Raw genomic sequence first — 12,009 nt, 5'->3', positions numbered from 1 at the left:
CAGCACAGAAGCAGAACACCATTGTGGTATAACAAGGTGCCGCTTCGATCAACAGGTTGAGACTTTAACCCGCTTTTCCCATTGCATTTCGTTTTTTTTTTTCCTTTCTCCCTCCCATGAAAATTAAATTTGTTTCTTCTATCTCTGTCTTCATCTACTTGTTTCTTGGTGTCTCCTCTCCCTGAAGATCACTACATTTCAAGCTATCAGAAAGGTACCCAGCTAGACTTTGCTACAAGCTTAATTTTCACTGCCTGTGCCACCAGATTCCTTGGAGTGGATTTGAGTAGCTGACTAGTTGGGCAGACTCTTCATCCCCTTTCAGTTTTAACATAAGCGCCGTGTGTTTTTAACCCTTCTGCGTTCCTCCAGGAACTTGAGAAACGGGGTCACGTTTCTATCTGACTTCTGAATGCAGCCACCTAGTGCATGGCTGAGCCATCGGTGCATGTTAGACCTCCAGTTTGGCTTGTACTGTTCTAATGTGTAGTTGGGCCATTTGAAGAATCTCAGCTGAGAGGAGATGTATTTGTTACTTCTTTTACTTTATTTTGTTTGTTTTCAGTTACCCTCCATGCTTTTCTTTCATGTTTGGTCTATATAGTAGAAGGGGAGTTCACATAACTCACTCTGTGTGTTTGTGCGGGGTCAAAGCAGAGTTGCAAGGCTCCAGCCAGCCGTTCACTGCGCGTGTTGGATGCCAAAGCTGATGCTTGTGCGACACTCTTCCCCGCGGCGAGCACAGCCTGGTGTTCTGCGGTGTTCATCGGCAGTCAGATTCGTCAGTGTTCTGCCTTGCAAAACTGTGTCTACATGGCTGAGTCATTTGTGTTACATCCTGTGTAGTGTGATCAAACCTGGTGAGCTTCAAACAAGAACTATCTGATCTGTTTCCTTTGGCGGATCTACTCTCCTTAGACTTTTAAATCCGTGTGTCATCTTGTTGGTGTTGCCCTTCTCACTGCCATCCTGACCGTCATTCTCTCAGCACTGTTCTCTCAAGAGTGTAGCTGTGAATCTGTAAACCATGACTTCTTTCCTGGAGTCAGACAGGTGCTTCATACTGACATTTCCTGTGCCTTGAAAGCAGGACAGAAAACCTTTCACATGCTGGTATCTTTTTTTTCTCTCGAAGGTGGGACAACAGTCCGTAAGGAGATCATCAGGAATAAGATTAGAGCCATTGGGAAGATGGCGCGTGTCTTCTCGGTTCTTCGGTAAGGAAGCAGCTTGTGATTCATTGTCCAGGTTTCATCTGCATTCTGGGTAACGAGACATTTGTCAGCTGCTCTCGTGGGTTTATGAAAGCACCAGGCAGGCAGTGTCCTGCTGGAGAAATTCCTACAAGACTGTTACTTCAGAGTGGATGGCAAAGGCTTGAGGGAGTTGTTTCTATGCAATGTGGTGCCACGATGCAGGTCTGACTTTTTCTCTCTGAAACCTTTGTCTCTCCAGTGATGGCACCTTTGCCAGCAGAAACACTGCTGATATTTAGCCCTGAACGTTCCCTTTCCAGATTGGGATGCATTTGCTGTGCCATAGCTCTGATGCGTGTTAGCTTACTAAGCAGGGTTCCCAAATTTATGAGGCAGGACTCTGCTTGGTGTCCAACACATCGGGGTGGACTCTCTGTGATCAGCCCAGGGCAGACTGCAGTTTTCATGCCACTCATCCCTGGTAGTCTTGTAGGGACCTGACTGAGCGCTGCGCTGATCTCACAGTAACTGGTTGCATTGCCTCCCCTTTGCAGGGAGGAGAGCGAGAGCGTGCTGACTCTCAAAGGCCTGACGCCCACAGGTACACTGCCCCTGGGAGTGCTCTCAGGGGGGAGGCAGACCCTGCAGACTGGTGAGTATGAAAGATCCTCCTCTCTGCAGCACCCCCTTTTGTGGTTTTATATCTGGCCCTCAGCTGCCCCCATAAACCGCTAGGTCAGTGCTCGTAGGCCTGCTTAAAGTGCCAGGGGAACTGAGGGAGATGGTACTGGCCCATGGGGAAGAAGGATTGAGAAGTAGAAAAGAGTAGAAAACCTAGGTGGGGATGTGGGAAGCATCCCAAGATGTCTCCTTATGCCCTCCAGGAGGGCAATACAAGGAAGAACAGAGAATGAACAACATAAAGCATATGTATTGCTTTATTCTGTTTCTGTAGTAATTTTTATGACTTATCTCCCTTCTAACCTTGCATCAGAGGAGGCTCAGCTCTGCTGCTGTTGTGTGATAATGTATATACGAATGTAATAGTAAAAATGCCTGCTTTTGTTTGTTCTTCATTGAACTAAATCCCTCTGATTTTGACCCTATGAAGTTGTGAATCCCAAACAGAGGAAGCTTAGATTTAGTTGAAGTAACAAGATTCTTCTTCCAGGCCTGTATGTTTCATATTAAGGCTTCTGTAGGCCCCATGGCTTTGATCTGTTTTTGGAGGTTTTTTCCCCGTGCTTTTTGGCAGATACTTTGCTCTCTCCCTCACCAGCCAGCTGGTCTGTCTTATTAGTGTGCCGAGAGCAGGACTGAGCTAGCGATCTGCATGCTTTAAACTCACAGGGCAGGGAGATTGGCTGATGGTCAGGGAATGAGTTATCACAGTAACATGTGTCCCCAGAGGGAATCCTGTAATCTAGTGTTTTAATCCTTTCCTGCCGCCAGCCTTTGAATGCTGGCATCTGACCAGCCTGCTTCCCCTTCCTATCAGCACTGGGTAATTTCCTGAGGGCTCAGAAGAGGGCTTGTTCTGGGATTGCCTTGCCTTGATGAAATAGTTCAGAAGTGAGAAACATGTAAATATTGCTATGCATTCCTGGGGGCGGGGAGGATGTGGTATCGCTCCTAAACTCATAGGTTTCTTTGCCCACAGAGGAGGAGGATTTTTTTCTTTTATAGCAGCCATGATGGTTTCTGTTGCCCCAGTTCTGCTGCAGGGAGAGAACAGAGTCTGAGTGGGAAGCTGGGTGTTAGAGCTCAGCTCGAGGCACCGAGCTTGGTCGCAGCGCCACAGCTTTGCTGCTTAGCTGATAGTGTAGGGAGCTGGTCATGCTTTTGACACGCTCCTGCACCTTCCCCTCTCAGGGGATTCCTCGGCACCATCTGAAAGGGTAGGAGGCAGCTTCCCCCGAGGCAAAGGAAGCTGCGAGTTGTCTCCTGTAGATAGGACAAACAAGCTGGACCTTTGCTGCTTTACCAGATCCTGCCTCCTGCCCTCCCTCCTCCTCCTCCTCCGGTGGCTGCAGACCTCCCAGCTCCCGCTGCTCCCGGCACCCAGTCCTCCCCTGCGCAGCACCCGGCTTTTTGTGCCCTTCTCGCTCTCCTCTCCCGATCGTACCTCATTCTCTCACCCTTCCCGTTTCGCACATCCCTTCGCACCGCGCCGTGTGCTTGGAACAGCCTCCCGATTAACATACGTGCTCTCCTCCGGCAGCCGTGCTGCAAGCCCGTCTGCTCAGCGCCGAGCGCTCGGGAGGAGGGGGCTGCCCCTCTCCGCAGGTGTCCGTGTGAGCTTTGGGGAGGGGGAGCTCGCAGAGCATCGGTGCAGAGGGACGGAGCTTCGGTCAGCAGTGTCAAGACCCCTTCTCTCTCTGCCAGCCTTTCGTAGCACGGCTTGGCAGAATGAACTGAATAACGTTACCAAATCTGGAGCAAAGATGTTCACCCACGACTCCGCTCTTCCTCCTCGTCCTCTCAAGGACCACGTGGCCTTTGCGTTGTGCCCAAAGCAGGAACTGCGGCGTCCTGAGGCTAAAAGCGGGGGGGATCTGTTCTAGTGACAGGCCTCCCTCGGAGAAGTGCCAGCTTCCAGATGTGGAGGCAGGGACTCCCAGAACTTCAACAGCCACTGCAGCAGGTTTAGAAAGGGGGGGTGCTGCTTTGCTTTATGGTGCCTCGTTGCTTGGTAACACTTTTAAGGGGTGGAGTTGAAGCCGAAGTGGATTTGAAGCATCAGCCTGTTTTTGTTATAACTCAAGCCCTCAGGAGTTGAGCAGCCGGGTAGCTGCGGCTCCGCGCTCCTCCCCAGAGAACAAGCTGCCCCCTGTTTTCCCCTGCTCCAAAACGTCAACCCATCACTGGAGGTCGGTTTCCCTACATGACCCTGGAAGTTGGCCACGGGCAGGATTTTGCTCTGCGGTGCCCCTGGTAGTGAATTCCATGTAATTTGCCTTCAGAAGACAGTCAGGCATCCCAGGGCCACCAAACTGACAGCAGTGGGAGAGAGCGTGAAATGTGGGCTGTAAGCACCGATGGAAACCCATCACCCGTAGTCTAATGCCTTCCTTGTCAGTGGACGTGTGCGCGCCCAGGCCCTCAAGTGCATGCAGTGGAAGGCCAGCTCTGTGCTTTTGTGTTTCTTTCTATTGGATTTATCTGTGTGACAAGTACAGCAAACCTGAAGGAAGGAGACTCTCCGGTGTTGGTGCTCAACAAACTCTCAAAACTGAGCGAGTCCCCTTTCAGCCTGTGTCTCAAGCTCCTGTCACCTTTTCCTCTGCCAGTCGGTTTTGATCGTAGTCTTCACTGGGGTTGGGAGGCTGCGGGCTCTGCGTTAGCAGCAATGATGTTAGATCACTCACTGCCACTCTTTTTTTTTTTTCTGTCTTCATTTTTGCATGCCACTGTTCTTCTGTATTACAGCCACAGTAGAAGCGGTAGAGGCACGGGAAGGTATGGCTAGAATTCTGCGAGAGACTCGAATCATCTCTGTGTGTGTGTGTGCTAATTTTAAAGAGCTTTATCAGCCGTATGGAAGCTTTTTACTCTTGCATCACCAGAAGTGGGGGAGGATGGGTCCCTGCTGGGAAGCAAAAAAAATACACAGTGGGCTGGTTTGAGCCTATTTTAGCCTTAATGTGAATGTGGGGGTGCTACCTTGCAATAACTTTGTTTGGAGGCCGCCCTGTCTCTAGAGCAGTCTGTGTTCTGGTGTCTCAAGTCCTTCGTGTTCAGGTCCTGCAATCTGATCTTGGATGCCTCATGGCTGAGTTTATCCACTGGATAACTTGATCCTGTGAAGGCTGCCAGAACACTGGGTCAAAACCATCTAGGAAGTAGTTGACTTTGTATCTCTGATGTAATCTTTGCCTTCTCCACAGGTGGGCCAAGATGGTCACAGTATAGAGAAGCCATATTCTCCATGCAGTTCATGTAGAAATACCAGATTCATAAAGTTACTGTCGGGGGAGTTTATCTTCTCCTGGATAGCACCATTCAGCTGCTGATGAATGGGACCATACGTTTGTTTATAGAGACTTTTGATTGCTAAAGGAAGTTTGTTTGTAAAACAACCAAGTCCTTGTAAAAAGACTTGGAGCAAAACCTTTTTTCTTAAATTATCTGTAATACAAGAGTTAAACATTTGGTGTATATTATCTCCGCAAGGACTTTGTACTCAGCCTCATAGTAATGAAACAGATGCACACGCCCTTGGTGGGATTTCATCGCTCGTGAGGCTTCCTGTGCATCTCCTGGTCATGCAAGATGAAGTTGTGTTTGTGATCCAAGGACTAGCTGTTTCTCTCTTGTGGTGTTGCAGTGTGTGGTTTGTGTTGAAGTTAATGCCTTGTGGTGGTGTCTTCACTGTTTTTCTTTTTCTTTTTTTTTTCTTTTTTTTCTTCTTTTTTTTAGTATCATGTTTTTCAGCTTTGAAAGTTTCCCGAGATTTCACTGTTTGGGGACGTTGAGCACTTGTCTGGCCTTCAAGTTCTTCCTACTAAATGGTATTAAAAGAGAAACCATTAGGGAGCAGAGCAAGTAACTGCTGACTCACTGGGGGTCCTGGCGAGCCAGTCTGGATCCTAGACGTTGCTACTGTAAACTACCACAGTTCAGCTTCCCAACTGCACTCTGATATCCACATAAGCCAGTGATGATGAAAATCACCCACAGACCCATCTCTTGGCTCCCTTAACCAGACACGTGCTTTTTGTTGCCCTGACTTTGTTCTGTAAATGTCTGGCGTGTGCTAAAGGGCTCCTGTTCGGGAATCCGCGGCTCAGACTAACTCTTCTTTCTTGGCCCTTCTTTCTCTAGCCATTCGTGGATTTTCACCGCAGCACAAGATCCGCAGCTTCGAAGAAGCCAGAGGGCTAGACCGCATTAACGAGCGCATGCCGCCACGCAAAGATTCAATGCACTCAGACGGGCCGGTAAACTTGGTAACCTCAACAAACTCTGCAGACAAGAATGGCACAGGGAAGAAAGCCCAGTAATGGTCCGAACGCCCAATCTGCACCACTAAAGGATCCAAAACTTAATGAATTTTATTTATTTATTATTGGGGTGGGGTGGGGGCAGGGGAAAAACCAACTTCACCTGGAGGCACGTTCATAATCCAGTTTGCATCCATTCTGTAAGAAAGGTGACCATTTTGTAATTTTTTTATTTATGTTCAATATATAAAAAGTCCATCTTTTTTTAATTTAGAAACCAATCTAACTGCTAGTGCATATATGAAGTGTTGTGCTGTACAGCTGACCTCTCCTCCACGAGAGGCAAACCTCTGTGGGGGGATTAAAAGAAACAAAAACAGTCCCAGGCAACTTGGGTCGTTGACTCTGGTACAATTCTAAGTTAGCCTGTGCTTTCAAAAGCAGGTTCTTTCATTTAAAATAGGGTTTGGGTGTTTTTTTTCCCCACAATTGTCTTCTTCCCAGAGTTTGCTGTTGTTTTCTTCAACTTCTTGCCTACCTGCATCTGCTGCTTTAGCAACTGATTCTGTGGAAGGCGCATTGCAAGGTGCAGCTGGCCCAGACCCGTACCTCTACTTCAAAGGTGACATCAAAATGCATAGTTCTGGATTAGCTCTAAAGGACTCCAGTGTGTTATCCTAATCAGAGTAGCTTTTTCCTCAATAAGACAGTCTTAGTCCAGTGGAGCCAGAAAAAAAAAAAGTAGCCTCTTAAAAAGAGCAGAAAGGCAGGTGGGAGAAGCGTTTCCCCTCGTTGCAACTCTTTCTACAGCTTCAGTCTTTCAGAATCCAGGCAGCCGGCTGTATGCGGAACTTGGTCAGTCCAGGCTGCCCATGCAGCAAAAATCCCTCTGGGAATCCCTCTGATTCAGAGCAGAGGAATTATCTCTGGTCTCTAGTGATCAACTGATCTTTGGGAAATCTGCATGGCCTAAATTTAACAGGAAGAAGGGGGGGGATTTATAACTTGTAGGCAGAAAGCTTCCCCCCCGCCCCCCACGCTGCCACCCCCGCATACGGCAAAGCCTGCGGCATACTTCCCTGTGCCGCGGCTCTCGTCAGCCCTCGCTGATCAGTGCGCGAGCGGTGGGCGTGCGTCGTGGTCTCCCTTTGGCCAGGATCACCTTCCAGTCATCCCGCGTGAGCCTTTCTTTTGGGGGCCCTTCACCTTCCGTCACTGTGGGTGACGTGGGCTTGTGGCATCCTGTTGTCGGCTACCTCGTTAGCCAGCGGCTATTCCTGTGACTCCAAAGGAGTGCCGGCATTTATCAGCCTTTCCCTGACAGCCGGAGGAGGTTCGGCGGGTTGTGCGATGCCAGCGTTTCTGCCCGTGCTTGCAGCACGTCTGTCGGGGAGGCTGCAGTTCCTTGGAGGAGCTGACATCTCCTGCGTGCTTCTCTGGAGGGTTTGAGCTTTGCAGCCTGAGCCCTCTGCAGGTGGGTGTGCTCCGTGTTTACCCGCCTCGTTTTGCTGCGGCCAGGCAGGACTGTGGCCTGTCTGCTCTATCTGCTGGTAGCTCTTGCTCCCTGCTGGCATGGGAGACGGGAGGAGATTTAGGCCAGTAAATACCCAGTGCAGATGAGGCCTCTGCTCTGGAGGCAATAGTGTGCCAGCCGACAGCAGGAGTTGGTGAAGCTACTCCTCCTTTGGATGACGAGCACCACCACAACACTTGGGAAGTGGTAAAAATGTGGGAAAGGATCGGTGACAGTGCTGCTCGTTTCTGGAGAGATGAGGCTTGTTGACTAATGGCCAGTGTCGAGACAGCTTTGCGAAAAGCCTCTGGTTTCGGAAGTGTTCCCTCCCTTGGCTGCAGCGGAGGGAGGATGTTTTTAGTGTAGGTGAGCAGGTGGAAGTACCCAGTGGATCTGGGTAGGTTTGGGAAGGCTGTTTGTGCAGTGCCGGTGAGGGAGGGGGAGCCTCTTGGAGGGAAGGTTTCACGAGAGTGCCCCCTTCGCGTTGGAAAGGATTTTGAAGCTTGAAGCTGTAGGCAGAGCCTCGTTCTTTCACTTAAACTTTGACCCAAAATGAGTGTTGGGAAAGGATTTTGTAGGATTCCCCTTTGGTCGTTTCCTTTCCCTGCATGTCATTTGTTTCATTCTCTTCTGCCTGTAGTTGCACTGAATCAAAGCAGCAGCTTTCGGAAGCAAATCCCTTGCCAGCTTTCACTTCTTTTCCAACTTAACTGTCTGTTAGCTTGCCCAAGCAAGGGCAGCAGGTGAGCAGGCTTAGCCTCGACTAAGGGACACTTGCCAACCCCTTCTCTGGATCTTGCTGTCTTCCCTTTGTGCTCTGGCCCTAAGCTGTGACTCCAGCTACAGAGGAAAACAGCAACTTTGCAGGAAGCTTTCAAATTGTCTTATAATCATATGTCACTTAATTCCATGCCAGCTATTTAGGAAACTGTATCTGTGAGCAGACCACTGAGTTTTCACAAGAGACTTTTGAGTCGCATGCCTCCACTTTTTTTCTTTTTTTTTCTTTTTTTTCTTTTTTTACACACCCACTGCTTTGCAAAAAGTGCAAGATGTTTTGAGCAAGCTTCTCTAACCCCATATGAGGCATGGGGCCAATTGCCTTTGTCTGTGAGTATTTCTTCTGTTTTTTATGGCATCCTTTCTGAAACACAGTGAGCCGATGTGTGGTATCTTCCTCTGAGAGCGCAAACCGTGCAAAGGTGCTGCCCTTGCATGTTAGGGCATGTTGTTGTGACCCAGGCTGGGATCTCGCCCGAGCAGCAGTTTCAGTCAAGAGCTTTGGGACAGGTGCTGCAGGGAGACGTTTCTGCCCCACGCCGGAGGGGCTGCGAGCGTGGGGCTCGGCAGGGACCGTCCCTTTGCGGAGGAGGACGCTGCTGTGACTTGCTCCGCTCGCGGCTTGTCGCCCGTCGGGAACTGCGCACCCAACGTGGTTCCTGTCCCCTGTACCCTGCCCCGGGCAATGGCGCTTCTGCTCACGTACTTTGGGCTGCTGGCGTTGGCTTTTGGGGAAAGGGAGGGTGCTTCCTGGTGAAACCTCTCCCCGTGAACGGGCTCTGCGGGCCGGCTCCTCGGAGCACGGTTCGTTTGAGGCCTCGCCAGCTCCTGCTGGAATCTGTTTGGCCCCAGTGCTTTGCAGCTGGCGAGGGGGCTCGTCGCGCCGCCGGGAGCTCGGAGCTGCCGAAAGCGTCCCGCCGCCCGCTCGGGGAGGGGGCTCCTCGGTTGGGCTGCCAGCCCACGGGGCAGCCCCTCGGCCCAGGAGGGGCCTGTGCTCGTTCGTGAAGCCGCTCGATTTGTCAGATGTTCATTCCCGGGCTCCCACGGCTGCCGGGGAGGCCGGTCCTGCCGCGGGCCGCCGCTTCCCGTGCCGGTTCCCGTTGCTGGGGCAGTGCTGGTGCCCAGGTCCCTCCGCGCGCGTTCCCGAGGGGGTGAGGAGCAGCGCGGATCGGGGAGGGAGTTAATTACCGCATCGTTGACTAATGCTCATCCTTGTGACCCTCTGCGCCGGCATCCCTGCCGCTCCCCCGGAGCGGAGCGGGATGCAGAGGGGCCTTTGCCGACTGCGGTTGGCGAGGGCCAACTTCGAGCAGAGCCGCGGGGAAGGCAGGGCTTTCCCCCAGCACCGAGTGCCGAACCCCCCCGTCCGCCCCAGCTTTTGGGGAAGAGGGAGGTGACAGCTCGGAGCAGAGGCCGGCAGCTGCTGGCGAGGTCCCTGGGTAAATCCCAGCGGAGCACCGTGCCGTGCCCTGGTCCGGCAGGGAAGAGGCATTGGCTGTCTGCAGTGCGGCCCGTGGGCAGCCCTGCTCGACAGGCCGGCTTGAAATATTCCCACCGAGGCAAAACAAAAAAACGCTAGGAATACATAATTTTTTCCCCTCCTCTTCCTTTTCCCTGAACGCCAGCACCTCGGAGCTATGCATGTCTAAAGACACCTCATCTCAGAGCTCCTGCCCGTCCCTTTCCCTCCCTGGTTGCCATCCAGAAGCTTGACAAACAAGACTTTGCAAAAAAATAAAATAAAACCAAGTGCAAATTCAAGCCAAGGAGTACGACCGGTCAGTGGAAGCCCAGCCTGGGCAGGGCGGCGCGCGCCGCGCTCCTCCTCCGCAGGCTGGCCTCGCAGCCTGGGTTTTTTGCATGTTATAGCAAGGTGCATGTAACAAGGAGGGGAGTCAGCAATGGGTTTGGGTGGTGGTTTTATTTCAAGCTTTGGGATCAAAGGTGCGTTCACCTTGTGTTGGGAGAACCTTTACTGTGATGCCATCCCGCACCCCTCTTACCGAGGGCCCGTCTCGGCGCGTCACGCCGCTCGGACAAAACTCGACCGAGCTAGAGCCTGCGGCAGAGCAGCTCGGCGGCTGACCTGCCGCTGGCAGGGAGGACCGTAAAGCCCCATAGGACAAGTGGTGGGTGCAGCGATGGTGATTTTAGGTTCTCGATGCTGAAGGATCATATGCCCGTTGCCTGGAGACTGCCTCCTTTTTTTTTTTCTTGCTTTTTTTAGTTATGTTTAAAGAAAAAAAATGGTGAAAATGTTATTTATTGGCAGAAATTATTTAATATAATTTCTTTTTTTTGTGAACAAGGAATGAATTTGTTAGAACTGTCTTAATGTAAATTGGAAGTCATCTTTAAGGAAAAAAAAAAAGCTCAAAATTGACACAGTCGCTTGGCTCCGGCGTGGTTTCTTTGCGGTGCCCCGGGCAGGCTCGGCTCGGCAGGCAGCATGCCGGCAGAGGGCGGTGATGCCCGGGAAGAAATCCCGCAGCCGCTGCTTGGCTTTCGGGAAGGAAGGCAGAAAGTTTGGGGATTGCTTTGCCGCTCCAGCCGGAGCCTGAACACGCTGCTGGGCGCCTTTGGAGAGCTCTCGACTTCCCTCTCCTCACCCATCCTCCGAGGATAAACAAAGCTCCTCCTGCTGCCTTTGTTGGTGCCAGGAGGAAGAGGAGGGTATTTGCAAGCCGCAGGCTCTTGTTTAATCCCCGCTCCTTGCTGTCAGTGCCCCTCCCGCAGGGCGTCGTCGTGCCAGGGCAGCCCGGGGCTGCGGCACCGCCGTGCTCTGCTGCTGGCCCGCAGCAGAGGTGGAGAGCGGGGGGCCCAGCTGTGCCCCAACATCTGGCTCCTTCCTGGCATCCTTGCTCTCTCCTGCTGCTCGGCTCGGCACGGCTCGACGGGCCCGGCGTGGGCATGCACGGCGCAGCTCGCCGCATGCAGAGCCAGCGTCGCAGCGGCCTGGCCGCGACGGCCGTCCTCCCTGCTCCCCGGGGCGCAACGGGGCAAGGAAACTTCCCTGCGTCGGTCTGGTTTCCCCACCCGTTTGTTTCCTGGGTGTTTCCGACGAACGCGGGAGCTCCCAAGGGCGCTCCTTGCACCCAGCGTCTGCCACCAGTGCTGCCGGGCCCCAGCCGCCCCCTTTCCCGCGGGGACTCGGGGCAGCCGCGGCCCTTCCCGGCTGGGAGAGAGCATCCCCGGCGGCCGGCGCGCTCCCGCCGGGCATCGCCGCGCTGAGCAAACAGGAAACACTCGCCCTTTGTTAACGCCGTCCTCGGCTGCGCATTAAATATTTATCTGCGAGCGGAGGCTGGCGCTGGGCGCCGCGGGAGGCAGGGCCGGAGCAAGAGGTTACGCGACAGGGACGGAGACGGAGCCGGGCGGCGGTGAGTCCGGCCCGGCTGCAGCCGTGCGGAGAGGCCGTTTTGGGGCAGGGGTGCCGGTGGGGCAGGCTGTGCCCGGGCAAAGGCAGCGGGGGCCGCGTCCGCCGGAGACACTCGGGACACGGCGGGGCTGGGAGCGCCAGGCGCCTGCTGCAGCGGTGCATGGTGCCGCCTGGGGCCAGGGCTGCGTCCCGGCCCCC

General features: G+C 52.9%; 1 protein-coding gene across 4 annotated transcripts in view; it reads left to right on the top strand.

Moving 5' to 3' along the window:
• Window positions 1-10,822, top strand: part of PPP3CC (protein phosphatase 3 catalytic subunit gamma) — a 42,167-nt gene extending 31,345 nt beyond the window's left edge. The window contains exons 11-15 of one of the 4 annotated variants that reach the window (XM_067312529.1): window positions 188-214; window positions 1,136-1,217; window positions 1,751-1,848; window positions 4,626-4,655; window positions 6,021-10,822. In XM_067312529.1, the coding sequence (XP_067168630.1) occupies window positions 188-214; window positions 1,136-1,217; window positions 1,751-1,848; window positions 4,626-4,655; window positions 6,021-6,199 (416 nt within the window). In that variant the 3' untranslated portion in view covers window positions 6,200-10,822. The remainder of the gene's footprint in view (window positions 1-187; window positions 215-1,135; window positions 1,218-1,750; window positions 1,849-4,625; window positions 4,656-6,020) is intronic. The other 3 variants (XM_067312530.1, XM_067312531.1, XM_067312532.1) reach the window with 3 other exon arrangements.
• The last annotated feature ends 1,187 nt before the right edge of the window (window positions 10,823-12,009 follow it).

The sequence above is a fragment of the Apteryx mantelli genome, chromosome 29, assembly GCF_036417845.1.
Source record: "Apteryx mantelli isolate bAptMan1 chromosome 29, bAptMan1.hap1, whole genome shotgun sequence".
NCBI lineage: Eukaryota > Metazoa > Chordata > Aves > Apterygiformes > Apterygidae > Apteryx > Apteryx mantelli.
Note: the sequence above shows the minus strand (reverse complement) of the source record. Positions and strands in the feature narration are given on the sequence as shown.